Source organism: Pithys albifrons, chromosome 1 (genome assembly GCF_047495875.1).
Source record: "Pithys albifrons albifrons isolate INPA30051 chromosome 1, PitAlb_v1, whole genome shotgun sequence".
NCBI lineage: Eukaryota > Metazoa > Chordata > Aves > Passeriformes > Thamnophilidae > Pithys > Pithys albifrons.
The window spans coordinates 111,444,297-111,462,260 of record NC_092458.1 but is presented as its reverse complement, the minus strand read 5'-3'; the positions used below and the strand labels follow the sequence as shown (position 1 = coordinate 111,462,260).

Below are 17,964 nucleotides of genomic sequence, written 5' to 3'. Positions count from 1 at the left end.
ACTGAGAGGAACTGCACATTGCATGGTTTCCAAACTCCTCCTTGCCTTAGCTCTAAGGTGATCCTTCCACTTGAGTGCAAGAATAATTCCAGTATGAAATTGCACACGGCAACAAACAAAGCAGAAGTCCTCCCTTCTACAGCTCCCTACCCAGCCCCACACTGCAAATCCACTGGAAAAAAAGCCATTTGAAATGCAAAAAAATTTGACCAGGCAGCATCAAAGTGCTGTACATTGTGAGGGAAAAAAAAAAGAAAAAAAAAAAGAAAAAATTTTTTATGTTAATAAGGGGAACCTGAAGCCTTAAACAAGTTTGAAAAAATACCCATTCACAATCCTGGCTTATCTGCACAGGGAGAAAATTCTGTGTGTGTGAGTCAGTTGCTAAGAAAACTCTGACTAATGCAGATACAAGTCTGACTTTTTAAGTTGACATTTCTTCTTTTTCAGTGGATCAGAACTGTCAGGAATGTTCCCCAGGCAGACTAGAGGATTGTGGAGCAAAGTTATTCTGCAGCAGTCTGAGCTGTGGAGTAAGTGCTTTGATGGAATTAGTGATGGTGGTTTAAGAAACAGCCTCGGATTCTATTCCCAACACTGGCAGTTAACACTCCCATAACAGAATCAGAACAAAAGCACAAAATCAGATGGAAAAGAGCTGCATATTTTCCTGTACTGGCAGAGCACAAATTCCCTTCTGCTGCTGTTTTCACAATGCCTTTAAATAACATCTGGCAGTGGGGCAGGACAGATAACTGGAGACAGGAGCATTTAAAGTGTTGCTTCTAGACTTGCCAAGAGCTCAGCTGTACAGAGTCCTTCATGCCTCTTCTGGTTTCCTCACAAGATGTGACTATGATAAACATTTATTCTTCAAAAATTAAAAACTATCAAGAACGTCTTTTGTCAACTGCATCAGCAGAACATACTGTGCATCTGTAGAGGGATTAAATAAAATTTTGCTAGGTAGTTGTAGAAAAAAGCCTTTAAAGATAGCATTTGGCATGGGTTAATCACCTCTTTCATTAAAGGAAGGAATACATACTGAGAACATCTTTCTGCCATCCGATTAAGCAATGAGCCAATACAATTGTAACTCTTCCAGAAATTCCCCATGGTTCAACTCAACAGAGGCAATTCTTTACTTCTCAGACCTTCTCTCTCATTTTCAGATAATCATTGCATTAATTGTGTACAAAAACTTTCTATCATGCTGCTAAAAGAAATGGAATGTGACTGTTCCGTGATTCTCCTTAGCAACCTTTGACAGTTAAGAGATTGAATTATTCATATGTATTTTAATATAATAACAATTTTAAAGCTTGCTCACCACTCAATTGTTCAAACAGCATGCAAAAGCCAAACTGATTATAGTATAAACAGCTCAACTGTTCTTTTTCTACTGTTCTAGTGGATGGTACAACTTATGTCTCTGTAGCTGAGGTAAAAATGATTTAAGGTTACTATTCTATTACCAAAATCATATACTATGAAATCATTTGCAAGTCATTGGAATTATTTCTTCCTTTCAATAAGACAGATTTTAAGTCTTGTCTGCATTTATTTGTATTATTTACAGGTATTACAACTACTAGTTCTGTTCAACACTTACCCATATAACCAATAGCTTCACGTAAGTCTGATCAAGTTTGGTGCATTCACTGAATATGGTTCAATTCAGACAGGTCTTTTTGTCTGTGCTAATAAGCAGCACAACTGTGGCATCAAAATAGAAAGGATGATATTTGCACTGAGACTAATGATCATTTCATTCAGAATGGGGAAAAAATACAAATGACACTTGCTTTACTTTTCGGCTGAAAAAAATGACTGAAAAATCTGAAGACTATCAGAAGGAAAAATATGTTGTGTATTAAGAAAAATAAATACATAAGAGCTAAGACTGTACATTGTGATGTACATTTTATAAACCAAGCTTTTGTTCCCTGTCATAAACTGAATCATAACCAGATAACATGTATGGGAAGAATGATCTAGGATGATGGCATTGTATTTTTTGCTTCTAAATGTTATTTTAGATAACGCAAAATTCTATTTAAGTTGGTTTCCTTCCATTTAACATATATTTCAGCTGTCAGTGTAGTTGCATGGCATTATTATTCTCTTAGGCTGCTACAGGACAATACAGCTACAGATAGAAATAAAATAGTAATAGCTTATGACAGGTTATATTTAAAATGTTTGATCAGACTGATCATTGGGTCATTGCATCAGAAGCTGAGCTGAGGTTCAAGGAAAGAAAAGGTAATGGTTGGTCCAACAATTTGCAAATATTTCAGTGAACTAGAAGGCAGTTGGGATGTAGCTGCAGGCTTAAGAAAGCTACTACATACAAAAAATGGGGTTTGGTGCTTCTCACTCCCTGATGGAAATTCACATCTGCCTTTTTCTTTAAAAAAAAACAAACAAAACTATTAGTGTCTATACACTTATCTTGAATCTTGTTTTTATTTCAGAATTCAGAAGCTTATTTTTTCTTATCAGTTTTGTAATTATTTCATATTATTTAAGCAGCATCTTGAAAACTTATTAATATTTGACAATGAATATACAGATATTAATAATTACCTATCAGTTACTGTAGATTAGCTGTTACAGTTGTGGAATTTTAATTATTATTTTTTAACATCTGTTAACACAATTTGAATTCTCTGTGCTACGTTTGTTGGGTTGGGGTTTTTTTTTTCCTCTATTTACACAATTGCCTTTTGGTTTTTGTGTTTCCTCAAGCTCCTTTTACCCCGAGTACATGCCTCTGAAAGTAATCTCATTCAGGTTGATACAGTTCTCATTTCTGTTCAATTTAAAGTTATTTTCTTTGGCTCACAGCAGAACATCACACAGTCTCTCACTGAGTTATTGAGGATTTTCCCCCTATATCAGCAGCTCATCAGCAATTACTTCTCTGCACACAGATCCTTAAAGATCCAGGACATGATGATTTGTTACAATTTCTGTGCTGAAACAATCTTGTTCCTTAAACAACTTTCTACCAGGAAGTGAGAGGAAAGACGAGCACTTCTAATAATGGTAGGTCTTTTGTTTCAACCTCAAAAATGGAAAATACTATTATTTTTAGGCACATCTAGGCACTATGAAAGCATACACTTACTGCCTTTATTTTAAATCTTTGGATATATTGAAATCCTCAGCCTCCCTGACCTTAATACTGTGATCCACCTATAAGCTACTCATCTGGCATTTGGATTGGCTTCATGACATCTGATGTTAGATCTGGTAAAATTTGCCTTTAATTTATTTCTCACTGTCAGTGGAAACTTAAAAATGGCATTCTATTTTTGGTGATACAGTGGGATTTATATTCACATGATAAGGTGTGAATGTAATATACAGGAGGCATTGAAAAATTTCAGATAGATTTAGTACAAATCTTTTACAAACTTGTTTCAGTGGGTATATTATACATACTGTACATGGTTTGGGGGTTTTCTGTTGTTGTTTTTGGTGGTGGTGGGGTTTTTTGGTTTGTTGTTGTTGTTGTTGTTGTTGTTTTGAGCAGCTCTTCATCCTAAACAAAATTAGGATTTCTCAATTTTTTCCTTAATATCAAATACTGCCAGTCATCAAAGTCTTATTTTTAAGGGTGACCATTTAAAAATAAAATGGGATGCTTCATTACTACAAACAAGTCTTCAAACATAAGCAGTTCAGTCATTTACATTAAGTCTTCCTGGGGTATACAGAGTGGCTGAAAGTGAGCCTTTAGTAATATCTTCTCTGTTTTCAGGTTAAAGAAAAGCAAATTCATGCTACCAGCGAAAAAAGACCCAAGCTGTCTTCACCCTTGCTAAGTGTGAAAACAGAAGTGAAGGAAACCACACTGCAGAGACATTCACACTCACTGTGTGCCAGCCAGCTCTAACTTGGAGAGAATTTATCTCCCTTAGACAACAGACTCTTAAGCTCTGCTAACACACCATTATGGGGACATCTCACCTTGGGACACAGGTGCCTTTGGGGCTTCTCTACCATATTTGCCTGAGCAATGTGGAAATGCTTCCAGAGTCAGGCAAGTTTCCAACTTCTCAGAGAAGCTGTAATTTCAGAAGGAACAGGGCTGAAGTCCACAGGTAAAACTATGTTATCAAATCAGGTTCTGGGGTGAGTTTGGAATCAATCCAGTTGTCTCAGGCCTAGTTAATGCAGAATGAGAAGTCTGTATCATGTTGATAGCAGATGCTTTTGGTATTCCATGACTATTTTCCTACCTAGCAGCCCTTAAGACATATCCTTTGGAGTTCTTTTCCATCCACTTGGACAATTTTCTAAAAAATATGCTGTTGAATCATTCTTCTGAACTACATTTCTCCTTGACCTGCAATGTTTTTATTCCTCCAGCATTTGCTGACGGATGGTTAATCTCCACGATAGACCTTTTAAAAGCAGCTGGGATTGCAGTGGCTGGACCTCCTGCTGTTGGTCCAGGGCTGCTGTGACTGTATTGCATTCCATTTCAATTTCTGTCCAAAGTCAGCTTTTGATTGACTGTGCCCAGTATCACTGCCCAGTGTGTTGAAGAATCTTACATTTTCAGTGTGGGAAGTTACAACCATGTTTATAAGCTACACTGAAAGTTTGTTCTTTTCAGCTGACCTAATTTGCTTGGAGAAACCTTGTGGAATCTGGGCAGCCTTATCTGCAAGTGCTATCTCAGACTTCTCTTTGTGGCACTCTGCCACGCAGATACTGTCATGTTTCCAGGGGTTTCTGTTTTGCCCTTGTAAGAATTTTATCCTCCAGATGCAAAGTAATTACTATACTTGTGGTGTAGATTTCTTCTTATTTCTGTATCCAATATATCTCATATGTCTATCCAGGGAATATCTGAATGTTCTGTGATTGTCTTTCCCTTTTAATCATAAATATTTTTTATGCTTTCATCTAGTGATATCCCATATCTAAATATTTGCACTTCAACTTTTTCCACTGCTGCTGTTTTCCTTTGAGAGGCACAATTTTCACCAGACCTGCAAATATCAGTTCTTTTTTGCAAAGTCAGTCCTTCCATCCTCCAAAGTTAAGTTTTCTTGGATTTAACAATCACTTATAGGACAAAATATTCAGGTTCTGATCTGTCTGGTAATTTTCTCCTTCCTATGACTCCACTGTACTGAATACACTGTGATATAACAATCAGCACTTGTGCCTGTCACCTATTTTCTTAAAAAAAATAACCTTCACTTTCCCTAAGGAACAGTTTTCACCATGTTCCTGATTAAAAACAGAATGTATTTTTCTGCCCACCTTCATGTTTGTGTACATGATGTACAATGTTGAGCTCTACTGCTCCTGGATCTCCTGCTTATGATCATGAACATATTCTCCCATTTGCCCTTCTCTGCACTCAAAATTTTCCTTGCTATCATTTGGTCTAAGAGTTGCCTGGAAAAAAAAACCAAAAACCAACAAACAAACAAAAAATCTCAACAAATTCAGAACTTAATGTAATAGGTCTCTTTTCTTCAGAAATCCCAAAAAGTTTTGTACATCCATGTAAACAACTAGGGTAGAGAAGGCAGGTATAGCAATTTCACTTCACACCTCTTTTGAAGTTTGCCTAACCCTTCTCCCTCTCCCCACCCCACCACAACTTCCTCCTCCCCCCAAAAAAAAATCTCACTCTTAAAAGATTCTTTGCTATTTAAAATAAAAATAGACAGAAGCCTGAGTCTCATGAAACTTCATTACAGAGTAATCTTAGCAGAGTCATCACAACTACTGCTTCACTTCATCATATTCCAGTGTATCAGCTTCATTCTCCATTTAACTTGAGTGCTGGTAAACTTAATTTGTGCCCATACCCACACTTCAGCACAATATAATGCAAACTCCTACGCTTTCTAACCAGCTCAACAATACGGCCATTTACTCCCTTAATACTGCCAAGATATTAAAAAATAAATGCTGTAAGTGGGAGTAGTTCTACTAATTTATTGCAATGAAATAATATTCTAATGCATTGTAATACATTTTTAAAATGTAATTTTCATATTCATACAGACAATAACTGTCAAGATAATTTAACAGACTCCTGCTCTCTTTTATCACATTATCTTTTTTAAGATTTATGAACACAAGCGTTCCAGGTTTCAAAAGTGGCAATCTGTTTCAAAACTGTGGGTTTTAAGGATAAAGTGAGACATTTCTTGATCTCAAAACTCTAAGACAAAAGATCTCAAAAGCTCTAAGACAGCTTCTTTTTTCCCTCTGAGTACTGAGGAATTACTATGCAAAATCATTTTAGCTTTTTTCTACCCATGTCCCAGAGGTAAGATGAACTGCATTTGGTAGGGATGGAATTTTCTTCATAGCGGCCCATATGGTGCTGTGTTTTGGGTTCATGACCAAGACAGTGTGGGAGACACATCAGCACACTGGTTATTGCTGAGCAGGGTCAAGGCCTTCTCTGTTTCTCACTCTGCATCCGCAGTGAGAAGTCTGGGGGTGGCCATGAGGTTGGGAGGGGACAGAGTCAGGACTGCTGACCCAAACTGACCAAGGGTTATTCCATATCATACAGCAGTAAAACTTGGGAGTTTTTTTTCTTCAAATAAGTATTGCTTGGAGACTCTCTGGGCATCAGTGTGCTAATGGGAGGGGGTGAGTGATTGCTTTTCCATCTTTTGGATTTTATCCCCATTTCCTGCACTTATTAAACTCTCTTAATCTCAATTCATAAGTCTTTCTCAGTTTTGCCCTTCTGATTCTCTCCCCCACCCCTGCAGGAGAAAGAGTGAGCATAAGAACAAACGTAAGAACCCAATAGTAAGAAATAAAATAGCAACTGAAAGCCTTAACCCAGGTTACCTGTCCCTGTATGTCATAGTACGAGCCTCAAGGAGGGATAAGAGCTGGCCAGACAGCTATTGATAGTTGTGTAGCATAAATGTGAAACCAACAGATCTGACTGACATAAAATATTGAAACTTAACTACATACCATGAAAGGATTATCCCAGAAGATCTTTATGGACAGCATTTTGTGAAAACTAGATTTTTATCTCATTTTTTTTTCTTTTAGAGCTAGAAACCTCTCAAATATTATAAGGCATTCACAAACTATTGTTATTCAGCTCACAAAGAAAAAAAAAAATTAAAAAAAAATAAACCTGTATGCCTCTGTGTAACTTCCCCCAAGGTTTTCCAGATGTAAATTAATGCTTCAATACTTGTCTGTATAGTTTTCTTGCATCTTTCCCATTACTCTTCTCACTACTTCATAGGTTTATTACAAGGTATTATCTCATGGAAAGAATCCATTAAACTCTAAGTAACAGTGAACCTCTAATTTACATATTTAAAACTGCCCAGGATGGAGTTAAGCTTGGTCATCATCTACTGTCTGATATCACTTCCACTCAATTATGTAATAGGAAGCAGAGCATGCGAATGTGGAGACATAAGTCCATTCATCGTTGCTATTTGATTTCACATGCCTTAAATGCTAGTGCTCTCAGTCCTCCCAACAATACAGCCTGTCTTGCCTCCCTGTCTGCATAACTAATCTGAAGCATGTATGTTCTACTTTCCTTTCTATAGCAAAAAAAGGGAAACATTATTTTCTTTGCTTCTCTAGCTTACATTTTGTACAAGCCTATTCCTTTTGTCTACATGCATACCCTACATCTTAAATTCAACTGCTTACTCAAATCATTAAATGCCCTACAAGAGGCAAGTTCACCATTTCCCTCCAGTCAGAAATATTCTCAAATTATTTTTGTAACTCACAAGTGCCTCTGCTTGTTTATGTAGAATAGAATCTGAGGCTGAATCACCACAGAATGGTATTAATTTGATTTATACTTAAATTCAATATCTAGAGTCTGGCTTTCACAAAACAAGTTAAAGGGTAAATACAGCTAACTAGGAAGCAGTTCTATATCTATAACATTAGAGACAAGATTTTCATGCCTGAAAGTACCAACCTTTTGTAGGGCAATTCAATCACTATTTTGAGTGTTATAGTAAGACATTTTTCTGCATTAATGATTCTTTCTAAATTGACATATGTGACACTGTAATTAAAATCTCATACCTTGTGCACTGTGAATTTCAGTTGCCCTCTAAATATCTTTATATTGAAAAAGAAAAGGGTTAAGTGTTGTTTTCATGGAGCTGATAGTACAGTTGGGTATGCCAATAGTCCCAATCATTTGATTAGGGACATGTCCTCTCTCTAAACTTACATGCAAGTTCTAACATAATAGTGCAACCCCCAAGGGGAAGCAAATGCTGAACCTTATGGGCAGCTACTGTACCCAAAGATGTTTCCACAAGATCACCTGAGGCATCATGCCTATCAGGGAAGCTCTCAGAAGCTTTGCAAGTACAGTGCCCTCTCATAACCCTTGCCTAATGCACCAGTATCTTTGAAAGCTTTCAAGATGATAGGGAGTTACACAAATGCCAAGTGCTCCTACATGTTAAAAAATCAAAAGGTCATCTAAAGAAACATATTCTGCTGCTGAGGGATGAATAATCCTGAGGCTGGAATATGCTTTCTAATTTTTACTAAGACATGGAAGTGCTACCAGTTGAGGAAAGCACAGGGGACCTGTTCCCATCTATGATTAGCATCAGGCATGTGTCTAATTAAAATCTGGTATCAGTTTGTGGCAAACTTCTCATGATCAATGTCAACACACACTTGTTTTACGATAAAGAGACATGCAAACTTCCCTGTTAAGATGAAGAGCAAGTATTTTACACTTGCACTTGGCTGAGCAAAACTGTCAGCTGTGCAGGCACCAGGTACAATTTTCTCTTCCTTTTTATAGTCTGATTACACATTTTTCTATTGACGAGATATCAACAGCCATTGTTCACTTGTACACGTCTCCTTTATAACTCAATATCCTGCTCCATATTTATCTATATTCCCCAGTGAAAGGGAATATGAGAACAGGGCTGCTATAGTAAGCTGCATAAAGGTTCCTTTCAGTCTTTTTATCAACTATCTCTGTGTTTCCATGCTATGCCCTTTTTCTTATAGATCTGCATTCATATTTATGTCTCTGTGTTTACTGCCCACTCAAAATCCTTAAGAAGTGACACCAGTGAAGAGACAGTAAAAAAACTTATGCTAATTTAAAATAATATTTGTCAGTTCTACACTGTTACACATTGTGCTTCTTCCAAAAGCAGCCATGCTATTATAGGTACTTGGGTGCATAAAGTGATACAGAGGTTTCTATGGCAATTATTCATTTTAATTGAAAATAGTGTTGGGAAAGACTCATTTCAAGTGCAGCATGCAATTTGCATTTGTTTCCAAAGACTCTGAACTCACTTAGGCTGAGTTGTGAATTCCTAATTTTCAGGAAGACACAATCTTTAAAATTCTGTTTGGGGGTGGGAAACAAGGTAAGGTTATTACGCTTATTAACATTTAAGACCAAATATCCATTTATGCAGTACATTGTTTTTTAGTCAGGTAAAGATTTTATGTTTCAGATTAGAGAGGAAGAGTTAAAAATCAAATTGATACACAAAGTCCTTGAAGCTACAATGTAGAGGAGCCAGAAAAAAACAGAAGTACCAAAAAGGACAACAGGGAGACAGCACAATGAAGAAGACAGGTCATCAATGAGACCAAGTCCACAAGATAAAACATTTGTATTTTTATATATTTTAGCTACTCTGAGTTAGAATTTACTCATTTACTTTGGTTAGATTATAAAACAAAACTCTAATCTAATTACCTGTAGGAAAATAAGATTTCTTTCCTCTCCCAATTCCTATCACCACAATGAGTCAAACACATTTTAGGCCTAAATTTATATAAAAACCTAATAATCTACTTCAGTTGATGAAGACCTGAAAACAATCTCTGAATTGTGGTTTCATATTCACTAAGTTTATAGCATTGCCATTTCTGAAAAGAAACTCTACTAAATTTCTACCTGTATCATTTTAAGACTGTATAGACTATGTGTCAAAAATGTCTCAGGTTAAAAATAGTCCTTGCCTCCTTCATAAATATTAAATAAACACTAAATTGATGTGAGTGAGGGTGAGGGTGGAAGTGTTCTTTACCAGCCACAAAATCCTCCTATGTGGGAAAAATTTGTACTTAAAAACAGATGGCCATGGCAAGTACATGAGGAGAAGCCAAAGAGTAATTTTAACAATGCAGCTTTGGTATTAGTGTGTTTGTCTCATTGTATTTCTGTTCTTATTTAGAATATCTAAAACAGAAAAAGCAAGAATGACTCCTAACTTCAATGACAGTGATTACATCATAATTCAGAAGGAAGCAAAATGACATGAATGTGCTTTTCATAATATATATGTCATTATTTTTAATGAACTTGAGACTAATAACTAACCTTTTCTTGGCCCATGGCAAGTTCTATTTTGGTCAGAAAAAGTCTTTGCCAGACAAGGGAACCAACTTGAAAAAGAAGCATGAACATGAAAGAAGTCCCATCAAGGACAATTTAGCAGTGGAGGGCTTTTCACTACTTGGACAATTTGCTCTATTTTTGGCACCTGTTCTTCCATATGGTGGTGGTCCTCGGTTGATGGTGGGACTTGATGAGCTTACAGGTCTTTTCTATTATTAACAATTCTGTGATTCTGTATGCTGACAGCTTTCACCTCCCTCACCCTCTTTTGATACTTACATGTCTTCCTTCATTCTACTACTTGACCCTCTTGTTATTAAAATATAGAGCAATCAATAGAAAGGTTTCTTGAATTTGTTTTATGCTTCCAGACATGAAAGAAATACACTCTCATTCTTATTTGTGTTGTTCATATAAATAGAAAATAACTTACTGAAGTGAAGTTAAAAGTAAGCAAATTTGTTGTTCTGAACACGATGACACCCACATTTACTCAGCTCTGATGGATATAAAGGCTGTTGTTGATGCTCCTTGTCCAAGCTTCTGTTTCCTGCACAGAATGTAACTCTATACCAATTCAAGCTTTTATTAATTTTCAGGGTTGGAGAAACATAGATATTAAACAGTAATGTTCATGGTGTTTGAAGGGAAAAGTAAGACCTTAAGATTGGTTTTGGCTAACAGTAAGAGACAGGTCTGAAGAGACTCTGGCTCAGGCACTGCTCTCAATAAATCAGATGCAATGACTAGATGTAGTAGAAAACTGTGTTTTTGCAGACAAATTGTATGACTGACTGTGAGAAGTGGGAAATGAGAAGAGGGGAAAAAAAAGAAAAGAAAAGGGGAAGCGCTTACAGTTTCACTTGCCATCATCTCCTGAGAAAACCAGCAAGCTATCAGAACCATAAATATCTCTTTCCATTTTGCCTTGATAATGCAAGCATCAAAAACATATAAAGAAAATTTCCTTCTTACTTATAAGAACACATACATATACATAAAGAAAAAAAATTGCAAGTGAAAGCTATACTTGATTTTCAGAAATAGCAGAATGTTTTCCATGTAGGAATTGTATGTACTGCTCAGTAACCTGAGTAGACTCAAGGTTGGAAACGTCACACAGGGTGCAAACCTTCACCAGCAGAAGAAAGAATAAATATCTCTGATTGAAGAACCTGAAGTTTTTCCTGACCACAGGAAGACATTTGCCTCTGTAACAGATTCAGAGTATTTCCTCTATAAAATGAATCCTCAAGTATTCCTTAAAGTCTTGGGACAAGCTAAAAGTTCAATAAAGAGTATGATCCTTTAAATTTACACACTTCAGCTCCTCACATTTCCTGTGGGGAATATAAATTGCTTCTAAGTACTTACTATGCTGCATGCCATTCAAATTCTGTTGCTTCAATTCATTATATTAAAAAGTAATACAAACTTCAATTATTCGATGCAAAAGTACAGATTCAGCTAAAGTACACTGAAAATTCAATTCACACCAAAATGGCTACAATGTTCAAATTAATGTATTTGCAGTCTTCCCACGTCTTTCTCAGCACCCTTTAAAATGTCACTTATTTTATAAAAGATATAGATTTTCTGAGTATTGATGTGCTCTATCAACAGACAAGTTCTCTCCGCTTTTAGTTTTGCAGACATTACTTACCCATCACAAATCACTAATGATTACAGTTAAAATAAAGGAGTCCATATGAGCACAGGTTACAGCACTAGACTTAAAGCTCAAAAGTTTGCACCTTAAAAACCTCTCATCTTCAATCCTACATTGAAAAGGTACTTATGATTTCAAAGAAATTGCAAATCAAATGATTACACGCTACAGGAAATTAGATAAAAGAGAAAGGAACCACTTCAACACCATCAAGAGATTCTATTCAGCTATTATATTAATAGAAAAAACCATATTTTGATTGCAGCTTTTGCAGGTATAAAATGACAGGGTTTAGATTCTCTTTTATTGAAGTGCATAGATCCACAAAGCATTTTCAGTCCTACAAGGTGTTTTAGTCTTGTAATCATTCAGCAAAGCATTTGGACAGCAGTTCTTTAATTTTAAGCAGAGCAGTAAGCGCACTTGTTAAAATATATTCTAGAGTATGTAGCATCTTTCAGAATAAATTCAAGCACCAGAATTAGTATAAAAACTGTTGAACTTTGCACCACTGAAATCAACACCAAATCTTTTTATATTTTTTTAAAGGCAAGTGATGAATTTACTACTCCTAACTTTAATTTCCTTAAAGAATCTAATGTCATCTTTATGTGAACATTCTATTATGTAAAATTTAATGCTTTTTCAGTTCAAATTAAGATAAACGCCTCAGAAATATAAACCACTGCAGAGATAATGACTGTCTTTTTGTAAGGAGTGGATATTTTCTTGTCTTTTTTCTTTACCCTCTAATTCAACTAGAATTTTAAAAAAATCTGAGCATGGAAAAATTGGAAATAGCAGGGCACAAAACCCAAGCATTTTTATTAGCTGTTATTAATACCTACTGTGTACTGCACTAACATCCAGACTGCAGTACACTTGAAGCTAACATTGGTATTATATACACATATATAAAAAATATATTTTTTCTATATATATGTATATACACTAATAAAAACAAGTCACAAGGTTTATGGGCCACTACTTCTCTTGCCACTTCTTCCAATATATTTTGCAACAATGTTTTCCAAATTATCTTACATTCAGACTTGCAAATCCTATTCCTTTCCTTTATAAATTAAATATAATTTTATATGCAATAGAGTACTTCAGTGAAACACCCCCCCAAAAAAACCCCAAAACCACCAAAACCAATGATAAATGAAAACTCACATTCCTAGCAAATATTTTCAAATTAGAATATTAAATAGAAATGATTTAAAACATTTTTTCTTATAAAAATGGTGCAGAATCATGAGTTAAAGAAACAATTTACCTTTCTTGTCATCGAAGTACAGTGTCTGTTGAGCTGGATTTGACCACTGGAGGGAGGTGTTATCATTTTGATCGACCCTGCAGGTCAAATTTGCTGTTCCCCCTTCAACAACCGTGACGTTCTGTGTAAGTGGAAACTGCCCTTGGCTGCCTGAGGAGGGAGGGGAGGGATGCAGAAGGGAAGAGAGTAAGAGGAAAAAAGAAAATATTTAAGTTATAGAATTGAATTTATTGTAGCAGCTTCCCACAGATGACAGACCCTGAATACAATGTGATCTATTTTGACCAAAGAAAGGTAGCACAATAAATGGAAAAAAAATATATATTCTCTGTATCTGAGAAAGAGCTAGATGAATTAAGAAATAGGGATTTCCCCCCTTCTTTTTCCCCCTCTGTAAGACATACTGTTTAGTTAGAATAAAGTACTCTGCCATTTTATCTCAGGCATAGATGATTCAGTGCATATAATATAGTTAAATCATTTTTGAGAACATCGCTGAATGCATAACATCAAAATCCACACAGAGTTTTCAAAACAGAGGTACAGGCAACCTTGACTACCTGTTTGTTTTTATACATTTTAAAGGCCTCTCAGGATGATGTTTTTTGTGTCAGGTTTGGAAAGTTGTAGGAGAGCAGATGTAGTGTGAATCTAATACTTGATACATACTCTGTTGAGGGAATATAACCTGATCACATATGAAAATGGAAGAGATGATGTAGTAGGTCTCTTTCACATCTGTGATTCTATCCTAGAGCATTATGAATCACAATAAGTGCTTGCTGAAAAGTCACTGGGAAGATTTCCAAATGTCTCTACATAATATAGGAGCAGCATCGCTCAGGATCTTGAATCACAAGCATTTTCAACAGCATAGTTAGACCAAAGAGTTTATGTATTGAGAGAATTGCACAGCCCTTGTCAAACAGCACAACACATTCTGACAAACAGTGTTACAAGAAGGGAACATGGTAAACACATGAAAGTCCTTTTAAACACAGGCAGGGAAGGAGAAAAAAACCAAACCTTCAGTAATAAGCAAGATATGCTATAGATTGTATGATCATTATCTAGCACATATAGAAATTTATTTAAAGATACAATGCAAAAAAGATAATCCAATACTCTAAATTCAGTATATGCTTCTTTCTCTCCCCCCTTTTATAAAAGTTCTTTTATTAATAAAAGAATGACTGAAGAGCAGGTAGAGATGCTCACATAAGTAGCATAATGCCAAAGTTGACACTCAAGTAGGATGGGTCAGAAACAAAAAAACTCTACAGTCCTACAAGAGTGAACAAGCTCACAGACATGTCATAAGTACATCAAGGCAATAATATATAAAATATTCACTAATTATACCAATATAAAATCACAAATCCAACATAAAAGTGCAACAGGAACATCCTATTTTAGTGGCTCTCATCAGAGTTTCTTCCAACTAAGTTAAACTGAGGCATGTCTTCTATATAAAAAGCATGATAATGGAAATCTATTGTCTAATATACAAGTTTTCAGAGAAGCAGAGTAAGGAAGTACCAAATGAAAGACTAACAATTGAATTTGTATTTGACCTACTGATATTGCCAAAAACATAAGTCTAGGCAGATTTTGATTTTCCTATGTAAAATAATTATGATAGCCTTAGATATGGAAAATAAGCACCCACATCAGTGAATAAATAGAATATTTCCATCGAAACACAAATCATAATGAGCAGTATAGTTTTTTGCATAAGTGTCAACTTCCTACAGATATCTAAAGATAAAAATTTACTATGTATTGATATCTACCCTAAGAGGATATTTACTATCCACAGGATAATAGATACAGTAAATAAAAAAATAAGGAATACTGAAAACACCATGGCTAATTTAAATGCTGCAAACAAAAAATGCCAAAATTCTCATGACATCCTCTGTATTTGACACTTCATTAATCAAACCCTGCTTCCTGAAAGCCACACGTTGAGAAATACCTGATGAGTGAAAAATCATAAACAAGGATGGAAAATAAAAAAGAGCGAAAAAAAACCAAAGAGAAAAAATTTGTCATTTCCTTCCATTTCTCCTCTTTCAATTCCAATGTGTCAAGGAACCTCAAGATACTGCATAAATTGCTTATCACTTAAATTAGAATTTTAAAGATCTAAAAAAACCCTGCACACAGCCTGTTATTACTTCCACTAAATTACAAGCAACTTACCAAAGAAATAACCTTCTAAAATATGAGTTGTGTATAGCAGGCTATGTGGGCTAAAATACTTTTAGCATACAAAAAGCATTAAACAGAACCTAGTGCTAGAGATTAGCCCAGTCAAATCTGTCATTCACATTAAAGAACTGGAATGGAAGGTAGTTTAATAAAAAACCTGCTGTAATGATTTAGGACCTTATTAACACAGTTTAGGAGATCTCTCCATAATTACCCAATATTCCCTTTCTGATATTATAGTTCTTATCATGATGGTGTCAGTGTACCTGCAGTCTATCCTTTGCTAACGACTGTGAAGTCACAGATTTGTCTGACTGGAGGAGTGGTTAGTATGTGAACTATTCTTATCATCCATATGAATGGGCAATGTAGATGCCACCGTCTTAAGAGGTCAGAAGAACTTTCTTTTCTCTGACCACTCTAGTGTATGCTGATGTTTTGGAAGCAAGAAGTAACCTAGCATATAAAATGAAACCCAAACGTTAATCCTATCCCTTATCAACAGAGAAGCTGTGTGGATCTGGAGACCATGCACACAGCCTCATAGGAAGCTTGGAGTGGAGAAAGGGGTACAGAGAAAATCAGACATCGAATATGAAAACTAGCCCAAGTGGAAGGAAGGAAGCCTGTGCAGAACAGAGAAAAATAGATAAAGCAAGACCCAATAAATGGATACTGCACACCTCTTAATGAAGACAAAAAACTATTAGAAACTAGACTAGAGAATGCTGTAAAATCCTCTATAAAAGAGATGAACACTAAAGAAAGCATCAGCATTGTGCCATTTAACATAGCATTGTAAGTGTCAAAGAAGTGGTCTTGTGCCACTAAAGATTGCATATGGTTCCTGTGGGGACTGCCAGTATTTTGTGGGAGAAGCTTTGTTTCTGTTAAACAGGGAGGTGTCATGTTGCCAGGAGGCATGTCAGAGAACCCAGGCCACCCATGGTGCAGGCTCCTACTGCAGCACAGCTGGAGACCACTGACTGGAATCACATCATTCCCCAAGGGACCTGCTTTGGAAAACTTTTATGCCTGGGATAACTTATTACCACTCCCAAAACTCCATTCATACTCCCAGCATTGAATACACTGGTTCTGATCCATTTGAATAGGCACATTAAATAAGGAATGGTTGATGAAGACCCTTTAATAGGATGGCAGGTCTAAACACCCTGCCATATTTGGGCCATCATAATTTCAACAATTGGACACTATCACTGATTCTTTAATATGAACAGTTCTTAATATAGTTATTTAACTCACAATTCTTAATTTCTTCCTCTACTCTGCAAGCAGAGAGCAAACTTGACAATGTCCTCTAACAAACATTCCACCTTGACTTAAGAAGTCTAGTAATGGAAAATTAATGGCCCCTTTGGTAACTTATTTCAGAGAGCAACAGTCATCCTTGTTTAAACAAAACCACAGAATTACTCCTAGTCTGATTCTGTGTTGCTGTAACACTTAGCTTCCACTGGCTCATATCTTTTTTTCCTTCTCTGAAGAGCCATTTCTTATCAAATTTCTCTTGTAGGCACTTAGAGACTGTGATCATATCACCCATTAACCTTCTTTTTGATAATCTAAATAAATTGAGCTCCTAAGTCTTTCTGTAGAAACCGTATTTTTCTAATCCCTTAATTAGTCTGTGGCTCTTCTCTGTGCCCTCTGCAATTTGTCATCTTTTTTCTGAAGTGTCTCACCCAGACCTGGAAACCTCACTGCTGCAGTTACAGAAGAAAAAAAAAAAGACAAAGGTGATGCCACTTCTCCACCAGCACTTTGTATTCTTGTTTGCACACCTAGATGAGTCCCTTGGCCACAGGGTCAGATGGGAACCCAACTGTGACTGCAGTTCTACCATGATGCTGGTATTTTTTCTCAGACATCATTCCAGTTCTCCTCCTGTAGCTCTTAGATATACATCTCTGTTTCACTGCACTGAACACAGCTTCTCAGGTAAGTTCAATACAAGTTATTTCCTACTTTACTATTACCTAGGGTTACTGGCAGATATGAGTGAGATAATGAATACAACTCAGACGATCACCCCTGTAAAGACAGGGCTACCCATTCAGCTTGCTTGCTTTGCTCACAACAAATGGCTGGCATTGACATTTCTGCCCTCCCCCCAAAGGTCAAGTCAATCAAACACATTATATCCACCACAATATATACAATTACATTCTGTTCCATCATCAAACTTTGAGGCAGGACAAACTATTTTACTGTCTGTATGGAGTACACTAACAAAGAGTTAAAGAAAATAAAATACTGATGGCCCACATTACAATTCCCTTGTATCTGACATGGAAACAAGGACTTTTGTTAGAAAACACTACAAGGTTATGCAAAGGTAAGTTACAATAAGCAATAAAGCTATGGGAGAAGAGCAGCTACACCTAGACATCA

At 36.1% G+C, this 17,964-nt stretch overlaps 1 protein-coding gene across 3 annotated transcripts in view; it reads right to left on the bottom strand.

The window, feature by feature from the left end:
- CADM2 (cell adhesion molecule 2) overlaps positions 1 to 17,964 on the bottom strand; it is a 601,907-nt gene that overhangs the window by 163,277 nt on the left and 420,666 nt on the right. For all 3 annotated transcript variants that reach the window (XM_071563511.1, XM_071563530.1, XM_071563521.1), the window contains one exon: positions 13,336 to 13,485. In XM_071563511.1, the coding sequence (XP_071419612.1) occupies positions 13,336 to 13,485 (150 nt within the window). The remainder of the gene's footprint in view (positions 1 to 13,335; positions 13,486 to 17,964) is intronic.